This window comes from Crotalus tigris, unplaced genomic scaffold (genome assembly GCF_016545835.1).
Source record: "Crotalus tigris isolate CLP2741 ecotype Arizona unplaced genomic scaffold, ASM1654583v1 scf7180000017666.27876245, whole genome shotgun sequence".
In the NCBI taxonomy this organism is placed as follows: domain Eukaryota; kingdom Metazoa; phylum Chordata; class Lepidosauria; order Squamata; family Viperidae; genus Crotalus; species Crotalus tigris.
This window is the reverse complement of record NW_024096551.1, coordinates 3,153,166-3,170,068: the sequence shown is the minus strand read 5'-3', so window position 1 is coordinate 3,170,068 and position 16,903 is coordinate 3,153,166. Positions and strand designations below refer to the sequence as shown.

Sequence of the window (16,903 nt, the reverse complement as noted above, 5' to 3'; positions counted from 1 at the left end):
ACAGAGAATGACTCGTGCAGCCCATAAACGTAGAGAAAAAGAACAACAAAAGGTAGAGGTTGGAGTTACAATACAAATGGCTACCTCTGAGCCAGTGGTAGGAACAAGACCAAAGAGGTCATCGACTGCAGACTTACATGCAGTGTTCCATAGGCTTCAAATTACAGAAGATGGCAAAGTTCCTGACATGGAATGTTAATGGTTTGAATTCACCACAGAAAAGAAAGAAAGAATTTCATTATTTGAAACAACACAAGAATGATGTTATATGTTTGCAAGAGACTCATATTGTATTAAAGGACCAAAAGTATTTGATTAACTCTCGGCTGGGAGTACATTTTTCAGCCTCTGCTCCGCAGAAAAAAGGAGTAGTTATTTATGTGAGGAAAGATTTATCGCCGAAGTTAACTGACTCTGACCCACAAGGAAGATATGTTATTATTGATTTATTATTAAATGGTAAGAGATGTCTCATCATTGGATTATATGCTCCTAATCAACAACAAAAATACTTTTATAAGATGATACATCAGAAACTAACTCAATTGGATTATAAATCAGTTATTATGATGGGAGATTGGAATGGTGTTTTAGACTCAAGTAAAGACAAGAAGGGTTCTTTCAAATCTTCCAATCATGCAAAACTACCTAAAGCTTTTTTTGATTTGAAGGATGATCTGGAACTTAGAGATATTTGGCGAGAACAGAATGTTGAAGAAAGAGACTTCACTTTTTTTCAGATAGGCATCAATCGTATTCCAGAATTGACTTTTTTTAAATTACTAATGATCTTTTTTCTAGGGTGAAGAATGCCACGATATTTCCTAGAATATTCTCAAATCATAGTCCTGTATGGTTGGAGTTATCTATTGAAGATGGGAATAGAAGGACTTGGAGACAGAATAACAATTTATTTAGATATGAGGAGAATTTAAAGAAATGTAGAAATTATTTAAAGGAATTTTTTCTTTTAAATATGCATAAGGGTACTTCGATGCCAATGGTGTGAGATGCAAGTAAAGCATATATGAGAGGGGTTTTGATTTATATGAACAATTTGTATAAGCGCAAACAGATGCAGAAACGTAAAGACTTGGAAGAAGAGATTAAATGTAAGGAGAAGGCTCTTGTTTTAAATCCACTGGACAATAATTTAAAGGTTTCTATAACTATGCTTAAGGAGCAATTTAATATGTTAATACCTGATCAAGATTGCAATTAATTTGCGGTATATGAAACATAATACATTTTGTAATGCAAATAAACCTGGTAAGTGGTTGGCTTACCAACTACAAAAGAAACAGAAATTAAGGATTATAGAGAAAATAAATTACAAAGGTAAAGAAGTATATCAACAAAATTTGATTAAAAGGAGTTTTTTAGATTTTTATTCAAAGTTATATGCCAGCGAAAGTATACAAGTTTCAGATATAGAAAAGAATTTACAGGAAGCACGTTTTCCTAGACTTTCAAATGATCAACGAGATGAGATGAATGGTTTAATTACTTCTGAAGAGATCATTTGGGCAATTAACAAATTAAAGGTTGGTAAGGCTCCAGGTACAGATGGATTAACAGCAATTTATTATAAAATGTTATCTGAAGAAATGATAGAACTATTGAAGGAACTTTTTAATAATATTCTGTTAGGAGCAGAGGTACCTCCATCTTGGAGAAGGGCATTTATATCATTGATCACAAAGGAGGATCAGGATTTGACTCAGCCTAAGAATTATAGACCTATATCTTTTTTGAATACAGATTATAAAAATTTTTCAAAAATATTGGCAAATAGATTAATGCAAGTTTTGAAGCATTTGATTCATAGTGATCAATCTGGATTTATAACTGGAAGATACATGAAATATAATGTTAGACAAATTGTTAATTTAATTGAGTATTTAGACAAGAACAACCAAATCTCTGCGGCTTTGATTTTTTTGGATGCTGAAAAAGCGTTTGATCAATTAGATTGGCAATTTTTACTGAGAGTGGTAGAGAAAATGAACTTTGGGGATAATTTTTTGTATGCTCTTAAGGCTATATATCAACAACAATCTGCACAAATTATAGTTAATGGGGGATTAACAGATGCATTTAATATTGAAAAGGGTACTAGACAGGGATGTCCTTTATCACCATTGTTATTTGTTTTAACTATGGAGATTTTACTTATTAAAATTCAATCATCTAGAATTAAGGGAATAAAAATAAATAAGAATGATTATAAGTTGAGAGCTTTCGCTGACGATTTAGTTGTGACATTATCTCAACCGATAGATTCGGTTAGGGATTTGAAATTTTAACTCAGTATGGCAAGGTTTCTGGCTTTAAAGTAAATAATACTAAGACTAAAATACTATCGAAAAATATGTCTATGAAAGAAAAGGATATTTTGGCTAAATTAACAGGTTTTGAAATAGTGAGAAAGGTTAAATATTTAGGAGTATATATTACAGCTTCTAATGTTAAATTGTATAAAAATAATTATGAGACATTATGGGCAAAAGTTCAGAAGGATTTAAATGATTGGAAAAAACTACAGTTATCTTTGTTGGGAAGAATTTCAGCAATTAAAATGAATATTCTTCCAAAGTTTCCTTTTTTGTTTCCAATATACCTATTTTGAAAAAAGATTCTAACTTGGAGGAATGGCAGAAGGGGATTAATAAGTTTATATGGGCAGGGAAAAAACCAAGAGTTAAGTTTAAGATTATACAAGATGTACGGGAAAGAGGACTTAAGGCGCCTAATTTAAAACTGTACTATGATGAGGTGGCTTTAACGCTGATTAGTGATTGGCTCAATTTAACAAATAAAAATATCCTTTCTCTTGAGGGATGGGATTTAGTATATGGATGGCATGCTTATCTAATTTATGATAAAAAAAGCGGACCAGGTTTTTAAATCCCATATCTTGAGAAGTGCTTTGTTGCGTGTCTGGAAGTATTATTATAGGTTAAATTATAAAATTCCAATTTGGGGAATTCCTGGACACATGATAGAGGGAATATCTAGGGGTGTGAATTTGGATAGGATTTCTTATAAGGATTTACTTAGTTTGGTAGGGAAGGATTGGAAATTAAAGTCTTTAACTGAGCTGAAGCAAGAAAATACTGTATACTCTTGGTTTCAGTATAATCAATTGTTAGGGAAGTGGACTCTAAATCAAAAGGTTGGAATTACTTTAGACGATGTGAATTTGGTAAAACAGATTAAAGATCAAACTCGAGCCCAAATAAAGAGAATTTATAATGTTTTAATAGAATTAGATTCTGAAACAGAGTTAGTTAAAGATTGTATGGTTAAATGGGCTCAAAATATTCAAGAACCAATTTAATTGGATACATGGGAGACAATTTGGGTTAGAAATGTAAAATTTACTCAAGTGCAAAATTTAAGAGAAAATTTTTATAAAATATTTTATAGATGGCATTTGGACCCCCAAAAGTTGTATCTGTATGTATTCTAATTTACAGCCCAAATGTTGGAGATGTGGAAGCTCAAATGCAACTTATTTTCATATTTGGTGGACTTGTAGAGATATAAAAGCTTTTTGGATTAAGATTTGGTGGAATATTCAAAAGATTTTTAAGAGAAAGATAAAGTTTACTCCACAATTATTTTTGTTGGGTATTACGGTTGATTTTGATGTTAAAGAAATTAATTTGATGTTGAATCTTATAACAGATGCAAGATTATTGGTGGGGCAAAATTGGAAGAAAAACTCTTTGCCTACTATGGAAGAATGGATACTTAAGGTGTCTAACTTAGCAGAAATGGTGAAAATTTCTGCTTATTTGAAGGACCATTCACAAGAAAAATACATTTCGTTTGGAGAAGATGGATTGATTATATTAAAAAGAAATATGAGACTGAAAAGTATTATCTTGCTTACGAGTAGATTTTAGGTTATTGTTAATAGTTTAATATGATTGAATTTATACTATTTTTAGTGTTATGGTTTAACTGTATTTTTATTTTTATTTTTAATTTGTTAATATTTGTTTTGAAAAAGGAGTTAAAGTATGTAATGGATTTGATTGTTAGTAGAGTTGGGTAATGTTAGTTAAATTATGATTGTTTATTTGTAACCATGTAATCAGCTCTGGGAAGTGGGGGAGGGGGGGAGGGTTTTGGGTTATATATTGTAAAAAAATTCTAAAACTTTTAATTTAAAAAAAAAGAGTTAAGAGAGCAATTTTTATTGTAATGCCTGCCCTCTGGAATAAAATCCTTTTATAATTTTTTTCAGACTCCACCTAATTTTCTTTTTTTAGATGAGTCACTAAGACTTGACTCTTTTTATAGACCTTGTGGGCTGCCTGATTTGTAAGATGGTGACAGTTTTCTCTACAAACTGCTTTGGTATAGCATTACGAAGATTATTTATTTTCAATATTCTTTACTATATGCTCCTCAAAGTTGAAATGGAGTTCAAATATGAGATTTAGGGAAGTTTTTGAGAAAAAGTGATATGGGTCAATCAATAGGATCTGAAAATGTTGCTAGACTCTTTGTTAAAGAATGGTTTGTTTCTCTGTGAAATCTGTGTATATGACATAATAGTAAACTATAGCTGCAACACATTACATTACCTCGCATTAACATGCAGTTTTATGCAGTATTGAAATATATACAATTCAATTATATATTCAAGATTGCTACCCAACAAAAATTCCACTAAACGTCTAAAATCCATGTGCTGCATAAGTGATAATATATTTTTTACAAAATAAAGGATGATATCCAAGTTCAGCACAATATTTTAATGGCAGTCTTAGAAGACAGACTCGAAATTTTAGTCTAAATTCACAAGAAGAAAATCAACTTTAATGACTGCTGCTTAAGTTACAGCCAATATATAGAAGAACATAATCATTTATCAACATGTCATTGTGGAATAATTCAAAAGCTCCCCTGAGCTTCCTTTTCATTGTAACAACTAAATGGAACCTCAATGAATGAAAATGAAAATGAAAATTCAAGAAGTCAACATAGCTGAATTTTGTGGTTAAATGGATTGTTGCAGAAAGCAATTTACATGACTGACAGCAGTAGCACACATGGATAATCACCATCAACCAATGGCTGTCAAAGCTTTGTCAGTCAAAATGCCTGATCTTTCAGATTAATTTTGAAGATAGATTGCTTTGCCAGAAAATCTGTAGATTATTAATCCTCTATAATCCTGCACAGAAAAGTCTCACAAGAAGATCATTGTGGAGATCAAAGCTAAAATAATTTAAATAATTCTCTCAGAAGATTTTCTAACACTAAAAGTATCCATTCTTTAGATTACACTTCACTGTAAACTTGTCTTTGGGTAGTATATTGGCAAATCAAGTCACTGTAATCTGTAAATTTGGCATAGCATGATTTAATTTAGGAAAATGTATTCAAGAGATCATTAGCTCAAAGAATGATTTAAAAATTGGCCAGTTAGTCAAAACTCTGTTCTTCTAGAATTTCCCTTCATACTTTTCTCTGTCTCTTTCTCTAAAAAAAATCTTTAATTCTGTATATCTGTTTGGTGCCAAATGCACAGATGGGGGCATTTCAGATCCCTGCCAAAAAACAAAATGACTACTACTTCATGCCATGTGAGAATTGGTTCCATTTAATGCACAATTAAAGTAACTTATATAAAAACATCAATGTAAAAATAGTGAAAAATTAGATACTAGACCCATGATAATATACTAAGGCAGCACAGAAATACTGATTGTAGAATGGAAATTAAAAGTATTTTTCTAACTCATTGGCATGTATACCAATTACATTTTATTCTAATTTGTTCTCAAAAACATATCTTTTAGTATATGGAGATGGGAGGTTATCAATCTTTGGTTCACTAAATGTCTGTGGAATTACAGACATTTGTTTCATTGTTGTAAACCATGTTAACCAATTAAATAAAAAAAAGCAGGAGAATATTGGTACTCAAAGGAACCTTAAGAGTTAGAAATTACATGTTTAATAAATTCTATGTAAGATGACTGAGAGTATGTGTATGTATGTGTATACAGAGTGTGTATGTATATGTGTGTGTGTGTTTGTGTGTGTGTGTGTGTAAGAGAATATTTAAAAAAGAAACATCTATTTGAATATGGTTAAAGAGAAAACTTTTGGATATGAATTTTATTTTAAGAGGGAAGAGCCCTCAAGTAACATAATACTCTTTTTCTTCTCCTTATTTTATTTCTTGATGAGTAATATAAAAAAGTTGGAATGGCTTATATAAAGGAAATGTTTTAGATATTTAAATGTGATTGACTTTAAGAAAATTACAATGGATTAAAAATGTTTTGAATAAGAGTTAAAAGATTGGATGACTAGATTTATTAAATGGAATATTTAAAGATTAAATATATTTTAATTATGGTAAAAAAGAATGAATTCTTTTTGGAAATATGTACCGTATATTCCGCTGTATAAGGCGACCCGGCATATAAGACGACCCCCGTCTTCGGCGCCGAGTCGCATGCCTAGAAAGTCATCTTATACGCCAGAAACTATCGTAATTTCCGGCGTATGACTCGGCGTATAAGATGACCCCCGACTTCAGCGCCAATTTCCGTGCTTTCAAAAGTAGTCTTATACGCCGGAAAGTATGGTATTAGCTTATAGGAAACATGGATTTTAAATAGCATATTTTTTATTTTTCTTTACTCTTATTCTTCTTTTTTTAGTCTTATTTATTCCTTAAGAAAGGTAAAAGTACTGGGATGGCTTACATGAGAAAAAATAGATTTAAATATTTAAATGTAATTAACTTTGAGAAAATCTTAACCAGTAAAAATGTCTTGAACATTGTGCGAAAAACAAATGTTAAACAAGATCTGTAAACAGGATCTATGATGAGGCAACCAAAATGACTAGATAGAAAAGAAATATTATATTGATGTGATAATTATCTATAAAAATATTAGAAAAAAATTATACTCGACTGTTATTTATCAAAACAACAAGAATTGTATTAACTTAAGGTTGGTAAAAGAAAACATTATGGGAAAAAGAGGAAATCAAGTAAAGTTATTATGTGGATTATAGACTATAGAAATCAACTGTTAATGAATGTTTTTTAAATGTAAACCAGACAACACAGTTTACCAAATATTAAGGTAACTATGTTAAAAATAAACATATTTTTTAAAAAAATAAGAAAAGGCACAAGACAAGGATGTCCACTGTCTCCATTGTTATTTATCTTAACTTTGAAAGTTTTAAATAGAAATATTAGACAAGACCCAGAAATTAAAGGACTGGAAGTAAAAGGTGAAACTTATAAATTGCAAGCATTTGCAGATGATCTGGTATTCATCCTAGAGGAAACTTTAGAGATGATTCCTAAATTATGGGAAAAGATAGAACAGTTTGGAAGATAGCAGGACTAAAGATAAACAGAGAAAAAACTAAAGTGATAGTTAAAAAACTTACAGATAAACAAAAAAAAACAAATGTCAGAAAAAATAGAATTACAAATAGTCAAAAAGATTAAATATTTGGGAATATATCTAACAGCAAGATGTTCAACAATAAAAGAAGATAACTATAGAAAATTACTGAATCAAATAAAACTTGGTCTGGAAAAATGTGAAAACTTGCAACTGTCGATACTAGGAAAAATTGCTATGGTGAAAGTGAATATAGTACCAAAAATATTGTTTTTATTCCAAACGATACCTATAAAACTGGAGAAAATTTTGTTTGAAGACTTAAATTCCCTAATTTTGAAATTTACTTTCGCAAGGAAAGAAAGCTAGAATTAAATTGAAAATGTTACAAGAAGCTAAGGAAAATGGAGGTTTTGGCCTGGCAGAGTGGGTTTTATATTATCAAACATCTGTACTAACATTGATAAAAGAATGTATAACTCTTAGAAATAAAAGGTTGTTGTATTTGGAGAGACATGATTTACAACATGCTTTCTTATGGTATGGGAAAATAAAATACATAAATATTTTCAAAACACTATGTTAGAAATGCATTATTACTAACATGGGAAAAATAAAATGTAAAATATAAACTTGAAAATTCCAGCATGGCTTTCAACAATGGAAGCATTTGTACATCCAAATTTAGTCAGTTTCTAGAAAATATGGTCATATAAAGATATTCTAAATTCTAAATGGAATTTAAAATATAAATAAGAGATGGAAAATCAGGGTATTGATCTATCATGGTGGGCATATTTACAAATGCAAGTGAGATACAATAAAGATGTTAAATTGTATGGATTTTATAAAGAGCAGACCTTGTTTGATCAGTTTTATTATTAACCTCTGATAGGACATTAATTAAGAAAATGTATAACTTTTTATTCAATTTGAAAATGGAAAATGAACAAGTAAAAGAAACAAAGATAACATGGGCAAAGAATTTTGGATACAATATAGATTTAGAGAAATGGCAAATCTTGTGAGAAAGAAATTATAAATTGACAATGTCAACTTTTTACAAAGAAAACCTACATAAAATGTTTCACAGATAGCACTTGCCACCAGTAAGATTAGCAAAAATGTTTAAAAATATGTCAGATAGATGTTGGAAATGTAAACACAGGTCAGATACTTATTATCATGTTTGGTGGACATGTGTTAAAGCAAAGAGATATTGGACTAAAATACACACTTGGCTAGAAAAGATTTGGGAATACATGTAAATTTTAAACCTGAACTTTTTTCATTATATATAATGCCAGAAAAGATTGATAAACAAAGTATATACTTGATTTTACATGTGATAACAGCGGCAAGAATCATATCCACACAATATTGGAAAAATGAAGAAATACCACCAGAGGAAGAAATAATTAAAAAAATACAGATTACTACCAAATTTTATTGTTGGTTAGAGGAAAGAATGAAGGATTAGGAATTGAATATGTATTAACATAGCTAACCCCAGACAGCTCCTTGATTGGAAAAATTAACATATGTATGCAAAAGAAAACCAATAAAATCTCTATAAAAAAAATAAAAAAATACTAGAATGTGCACAAATGGACAGACTTACTCTGACGTTGAAAGAAAAAGAAGAAACAGAATACTATCAAACTTGGGACTTATTTTATCAATGGCTGGAGAAAAGAATAAGAGTTTAGGAATTTAATCTGTATTAGTGAATGATAAACTCAGACAACACGTTTGTTGAACAAGTACTACTGAATTGTATGAAAAAAAACAATAATTTTTTTTTTAAAAAAGAAAAGGGTCATAAAATTGGGTTGGTCATGTGGATGACGGGATTTAGCATTGTGATGTGCAATCTCTATTATAGTTTTAACTCGAGTACTACCTGTATATGATGCAAAATATTACACAGGAGGTAGGAAGAGCGGTTTCAATTAAATATCAACATATCCTAGAAGTCAACATCCCTTAAACAAAGAAGAAACCATAGATGAATTGCAGTTGGTTGTTTCACCAAAGCAGCATGATAAAAAAATTCTTGTGTCATATCTATGTAGCCCTTACTTAATGATGTAAAATGCAACGCCGTGTGATCATGCTAACTTATAACAGTTGAGGGCGTCCCAGTTGCCCTTTTACGCAAATCCTGTGCTGTTGCAGTCACATGATCACCATTTGTGAGCGCCTGCCTTTCCTGATGCCTTTGCCATTTGCATCCTTTACTGCTAGCTTCCAACAAGCAATCACATGACTGTGGGATATTGTGATCATTATAATAAAACTGGCTGTCAAGCACCCAAAGCATGATCAAGTGACAAGGGAAGCTGCTATGGTTGCAATCACAAAGACCCATTGTCAGTCCTTCTTGTTCAGTATTGCCATAACTTTGAATGGTCCCTGAAAGAGTGGTTGTTCAATGAGGACTAGCTGTAAAAGTAAAAATTTTGAATGGATTTCAAATCTGGAGATCTCAAGCATGTAGTACATACAAGTTTTCTGAGCTAGAAGAGTTCTATAAGAAAGGATGGGGAATAAACAAAAAGAATGAATAAAATTATTCTTAGCTGATTATAGGAAAGAACTGTATATAGTTATTTCTGAGATATTAAAATACTAATTGCAAGCTGTCCAAACTTTTGTCTTGTTTTTGTCATTATTCTTATTTTTAATCTATAGACAACTGCAAATAAACAATAATTACTCATTCAAACTTACAGTAAGATGTTTAATTTTATACTATGTAAGGATTGCATCAGCTTCTTTTCACTTAGCAAATAATTGAAGCACCCAATTTGAGGACTATCTAAACTATAGCACACAATTATATGTGCATGTAAAAATGATAGTTTTACAAAGACAGTAAAATGAATGAACAATAAAACTTTCTTGTATAGCCCAAAATGGCATGATTTATGAAGATAATTTATACTATAATGTTTAATCATTAGTAAGAATAAACAAAACACTATGAAAAAAACCTATTAGGATATAGGATCATCTTCAAGAAATTATAACAAAGTCATAAATATGTTTCCTTAAAAAGACAAAAACAAAAAAGGCAGTCTTCTAAATTTTTATGACATCTTCTTCCTAAAAATGCATTCCGTTGGAGCATGCAATAAAAACTGATGTCCCACATCAAAAGGAAAAATAAGCCAGACTTACATGAAACTCAGACACATTTTTCCCTCCAACAGTTAGACTCGGAGTTTTTCCATCAGATTCTTCTTTGGGTGTATATTTTAAAACATGGCAGTCTTGAACCTACAAGAAATGATTCAGGGTTATCACATATTAGTTTCTGTACATGAAGTAATCTCACTGTATGGCTTATAGTGAGAAAAATTAGCTTTAATCTTAAACTTTTTTTTTCTTTTTGGCTTCAACAATCTGTTTTACATCTAATTCTAGATGATAAGACGTGAGATTCTATTCTGGTATGTTTATGTGCGCACAACTTTATTAATGTATATGATTGCCATACTGAATGCATAACTCTGGACAGCAAACAATTCTAAAATCATCATAAAGACCCTTCAACCAATTAAAATAATCCAATAAAAAGAAATAAACTGAGGCACCATACAGTGTTTCCATGAAAACAGGTACACATATTTTTTATTTTATTTATTTGTACTCCAGCTTTATTATTTTTACAAATAACTCAAGGTGGAGAACATATCCAACAGACTTCCTCCTTTTATTTTCCCCACAACAACCCTGAGAGGTAATTTGGGTTAAGAGAGTGACTGGCCCAAAGTCACCCACTGGCTAAGGCAGGACTTAAGTTGATGATCTCCTGCTTTCCAGCCTGGTGCCTTAAGCACTAGATCAAATCTCTGGGAGGAAAACCAGGCTTTAGCAGCCTTCTGGAAGATGAAGAAGGTTGGGACCCTCTAAATTTGTTAAGATTCTATAACCTGATGTTCGTAGCTCTCTTTGCAACCTAGAATCTGAAAAAAAATAATGTTGGAAAAGCTTGGTTTCTTTAAAAACAATATAATATAAATCCCACTTCAGAGATTATGCTGTTTTCTTTTTGGAAAATTCATGACTATTATAGTGTTTCTAAGGTGGGACTCAAGTTGGAACTATCACCAGCATTTCAGCTTTTAAGCAAATTCAGCCACCCTCTATTCTAAAAATACTGCTTTATCTGGTTGGGTAAGTATTATTACTTTATTATCATTTTATTGATTGCATTTTTATTGATCACTGATCAAAATAAAGTTCTCTTTCTGAATTTATTTTTTGCCACCTGGACTAAGATTTTGCACTGAATATGTGAAGAGCAATACATAACAAATTAAATGTAACTATTATGTATTCTCTGCCCTACCTGAAGCATTGTGACAGGTATTTTTTCACCTTGCTTGGTCCATAATGGCATCATCCCCAACTTTACTGCAATAAGACCAACTCTTTTAGAACCTGTGAATAAAAGAATGAAACAATCCTTTCTTAAATTTCAAGCCTACTGGAGTTCAGAAAGCCATGGCAGATTAATTCTTAACCTAATTCACAGCATGTACAGATTCTGCAAACATCTTGCAACACAGTTATTTAGGTGGCAGCTACTACTATCTGATAAATAATATTTAGATTAAATTACACTAGATATGATGTTAAAAATAAGCAATCTCAGCTATTTTAATGTCTAATATTTTTAAACATTCAGGGGCAATGGGTATCATGTACTGTTACTGTGACTGTTATAACTGCACTGCCATCCATCACTATACATTTAACAAAACTATGTCTCTCCCAGTGTAGTGTGAACTTCTAGGCAGTGCATCAATCCTATGGATATAACTGACATTTGCACCTCACTATGGAACAAGGGCCAAGTTGCTTGAGGAACTACTTGTCCTGCAGAGTTGGCACAAACCAGGTTTCTTCAATTAAGTAATATCGTCAGTCAGGATCCTGGAAGTGCACCTTCTTGGCAATAGCATCTGCCCTCTGCAATGAGAGCCAGATTGCCCCTCCCCACTTTGATATTGTTTAGAAGAGGTGTGAAGATGTGGCTCTTTACCCAATCTTTGGCAAGGGAGAGTGTAACTTCTTGTTCCTCCCATCTAGTCTATTGTACTTCAGTATCTTTTATCTTTAATGTTTTATTGATTTTATTGTGATTTCTTTATTTGATTATTAAAGTCATTGAGAATCAGGCAGCAAACGAGTTTAATAAATTATTATAATGGAGATATGTATAAGAATTCCCCAGACTTGGGCATTAGGTACTTGCTGAAATAAATATTTGACTTTTTATATAATAATTGGCTTAGACTTTCACCAATTACTGTAAAATATGTATTAAAGTGGAGGTAAAAGAACAGAATCATATCCAGAATAACTGTTTACTTTATCTCTTTGTATACCAACCTGGCTCCCATGGGTGCAAGGGCCAAGGCTCATCTTTCAGAGGACAAAGTTTACTAGCAATCTGAGCTTTATATTCTTCTGTTGAAAGTTTCTTAAGGAACTCAACATTTTCTTCTGAAAGATGCTCATCCCACCATGTGCTGTTGTAAATAATATGCCGAACTGTGACCAACCACAGACCCCTACCAAAGAGAAGAAAAATGAATTCAGAAAAATGCATGCTTGAATTTTCAAACTTCCAGTGCAATAAACTTGACTTGTTTCTTTTGTTATGCCCAACCTACCAATAATAAAGAAAGCTTCAGGAAATAATTATCATAATACATGACTAGAAAACTTTTGCAGTCTGTATCCTAAAAGAAAAATATATATAACTGGAGAAGGTTAGGTTCCCAGAGCATTATCAGCTTACGTTGAAATGTACAATTTTTTTAGATTAAAGGCAGCTCCTAGATTTTGACTGAAATACTAGAACAGTTGTTTTTTTTCAGAAGCTTCTTGCCATTGGCTTTTCCTAGAAGAAAAAGTGACTAGTTCAAGATTACCCAGTTGGCTTCATGCCTGAAGCAGGACTAGAACACTTGGTCTCCTGGTTTCTAGCCACTATACCAAACTGGCATATCCAGTAGGTTATGGAGCAATTTGTAATTACTTGTTTGTGACTTGATACAATCTTAATGCCAGTTTAAAAATAAAGATTTTGGAAGGGAGAGGTAACATCATTATTCAAGACTGGGAAAAAGAGTAATTGAAATCCAACAGTTTAAGAATTATTGTCCAAAGAGCTGCATTCCAAAAAGGAAGCTGGATTAGAAAAAAATAAATAGACAGAGCAACGTCAGATGTAAATCTGATTCTTTGTAAATTAATTTGAATTATAAAAAAATAAAATTAAATATAGGTAATTAGATTTTACATTAATATTTCTTCATCACTCTAGCAGTCATAAATGTTTGGAACCATTTGATCCCAGGAGATCTTAGATCAGTGATGGCGAACCTTTTAGAGACTGAGTGCCCAAACTGCAACCCAAAATCCACTTATGCATCGTTGAGTGCCAGGTGGGTGGGACCCATTGGCTGGGTATGGCCAATTGGCTGGGCGTGGCCAATTGGCTGGGCATGGCTGCAGTGGTAACGGCAGACTGGATGGGACTAAAAAGTTCAATCAATCAATTCCAACTTTGCAAGAACTTTTTTTTGCCCGTGAGAAGTTGAAATTGACTGATTGAACCTTTTTTTTTTTTTTTTTGCACATGGTGGCAGTTTAAAGTGAAAAGGTTTTATAAAACCCAGCTGAAGGCCTAGGACTGGGGCTACAACACACGTGCCCACAGAGAGGGCTCTGAGTGCCACCTCTGGCACCCGTGCCATAGGTTCGCCACCGTTGTCTTAGATGCATATTTTGATCATATGAACTGAGCAACATTCATTATTAATAATACATTCAACTGACAATTTTGGAATAAAACCAGAAGTAGCAAATTTATAATTGCTAAACATGTAGATACAAACATGTAAATACAATCTTAAAACACTACGCTGTATCATTTCATGAAATTTGATGGCAGAAAGAAATTTGATGTAATACAGAATACCAAGTAGTTTATTAATGAACTCTTGCATTAGAATTCTCAGTACATGGACAATGCCACAATTGGGAAATGAGAAAGTAAGGGTCCTTAATTCAATTTGCTGCAGATCTGAAACCTGAGAATGAAGTGGTCTACAAAGAGAAAGCATGTAAATGTGAGGAGAGACAGTTTGGTATACTGTAATGGTTAAAGATAACAGGCTACAAACCAGGAGAAATCAAAAACCAGTCAGCAAATAGTGACTGAAGGTACATAGTTGTTCACACTTCACACATAAGCAACTGGAGTGAAATGAAATGAATGGCAAGAGCTAAATCCGATAGCTCTATGTGAAGCAGTATAAAGCAGAAAAATATATTTCTGAACCATAACCAAAAAGTGGAGGTTGCTTTCATGGTGGACTGAAAGTGGATGTCGTGGAGGATGACATTGCCCTCAGGAAAGTTAGGAACTGTATTTGTGCTGGAACAAATTGTCTAGAAGACCAGCTCTAATTCTCTTCCCTCTATTCTCATTCTCATTCTCATTTTCATTCTCTCTCTCTCTCTCTCTCTCTCTCTCTCTCTCTCTCTCTCTCTGTGTGTGTGTGTGTGTGTGTGTGTGTGTGTGTGTATGCACGCATTTTGGAATTAGTCTTGATTCTTTGCTTGGACAAGTCCCTGATTTTTTCTTTTTGCAACATTTTCAGAAGTGGTTTGCAGTTGCCATCTTCTTAAGAGTTGAAAGAGAGTGATTAGCCCAAAGTCATCCAACCAGTTTTTAGGCCTATAAGAGGCTCAGAATTCAGAATTTCCTGGTTTTTAGGCTAATAATTTAACCACATCATCAAACTGGCTCTCATTTTTTAAAACAAATAATGTGATGGAACTGTTAGAATAGGAAATGGATGTGATTAAAAAACAACAAATGGAATTAACAAGAGTTACTCCTATAATCTAATTGACTGAAATAGTATGTGTCATTAAAAAAACTGCTCCAGGATTCACCATGTAAATACAGTCCAGATAGAATATCAGGTCCTCACTATAGCCAAAGTGGAAAAGGGAGCAGTTTTGAAAAGAGATTTCTTAAGCCAGCTTCATTTCAAACCATTTACCCATAGGTTTCTGGTAACTTAAGGTTACAAGCATAGAAAAAATTTTAGTGAGAGATACACAGTATGAGATTAAAAATGGAGAAGTTGAAGCATTAGGAAAGGTTCAGCCATGCTGGTATAAAGTTAAATCTTTCAAATATGTATGATCAAGATATATGTATGTATATATGTATGAAGATCAAGTGTATGGTACAATTATACTGAGAAACCCTTGTCCCATTTGGATTAATAGTGGGATCCTAGAAATTTATATGGGGTAAAAGTTTAGGCTGCATTATTCATAAATTGAAATTATGTAACTTTTCCCCACTTGTCTGCATCAAGAATATGTCTTTTTATTAAATCATTCCATGCTGCCAACTCCTACAAATTTCCAGTGAGCAACAGGGATAAATATGGAAACCTGGTTAAGGGTGCTAATTTCCTGGAAATTGGATTGTTTCCTACTACCTATATTCTGTGCATCTTTAACATACACTCTTCCAAATTCTTTTACTCTCTCACAAATACTATCCCAGCAAAAATGGGGATGACGGAAAGGAGAGAAAAGAAGAAAATTAATTTGATAGCATTATAGGCAACACTACGGGGAAACACTACTGACCCTGAAGGACCGATGACCCAACACTGTTCAATGCTTTGCTTTGAACATTAAAACTGTCCCCCAATATGACTCACGTGCAGCTCCTGGACGTAGAAAAGCTTTAACCCAAACAATCATGCGTAGAGACGAATGATTAATATTGGATTTTAATTTTTCTTATAATTAAGTGAAAGGGAAACCCGGCGCGGGGGGGGGTATTTGCACATAAAAGGATACCTACCGTAAAAAGAATTATACGTGTAACATAACAAAAGTCTCCTTCGCCCCATCCTACCGCAAACTTACCGCCGTCTAAATCCAACTTCCGCTGCCTCCGCTGCCCCGGGAACTGAATTAAGGATGCCTCCAGGTACCAACCGCCGCAATCCTACACGACACAGCAGGCCTACTCCCGACATGATTCCACACCAAATAACCAGTCGAAACAGCGCTCAACCGAGAAACTCTTTCCCGCTCAGTCCCCGTTCCTAAGTTCCGGAAATATTTCGTTCCTACTTAACTCCACTTTCAGAGGAAATGGTATTGCTTATGCTTAGTTCATAGAATCGCAGAGGCCAGAGAGTCCGCTATATCTCGGGGGGGGGGGAATATAGTTTGGGTCAGATTAGTGGCCTCTGCCGAAAGAAACTCGTCACTGCATGAAAGGCGGTATTCGTACATTCAGCTCTGCTTTGAAAAGGGATTTACAGGAAAGCTAGGAAACGTTGAGGCGTTTTAACATTTTGGGGTTATCCTCCCCCCAAAATAACAATACAAGAAGGGAATGAGCTTCTATCCGCAGCTAATACAGGAGGTCTCTACTCTTATAT

At 33.0% G+C, this 16,903-nt stretch overlaps 1 protein-coding gene across 1 annotated transcript in view; it reads right to left on the bottom strand.

Moving 5' to 3' along the window:
• Positions 1 to 16,591, bottom strand: part of MRPL3 (mitochondrial ribosomal protein L3) — a 43,773-nt gene extending 27,182 nt beyond the window's left edge. Inside the window, exons 1-4 of the mRNA XM_039336219.1 lie at positions 16,380 to 16,591; positions 12,801 to 12,982; positions 11,755 to 11,846; positions 10,581 to 10,679 (exon numbers count right to left, since the gene is read on the bottom strand). Of these exons, the coding sequence (XP_039192153.1) occupies positions 10,581 to 10,679; positions 11,755 to 11,846; positions 12,801 to 12,982; positions 16,380 to 16,492 (486 nt within the window). The 5' untranslated portion in view covers positions 16,493 to 16,591. The remainder of the gene's footprint in view (positions 1 to 10,580; positions 10,680 to 11,754; positions 11,847 to 12,800; positions 12,983 to 16,379) is intronic.
• Between the last annotated feature and the right edge of the window lie 312 nt (positions 16,592 to 16,903).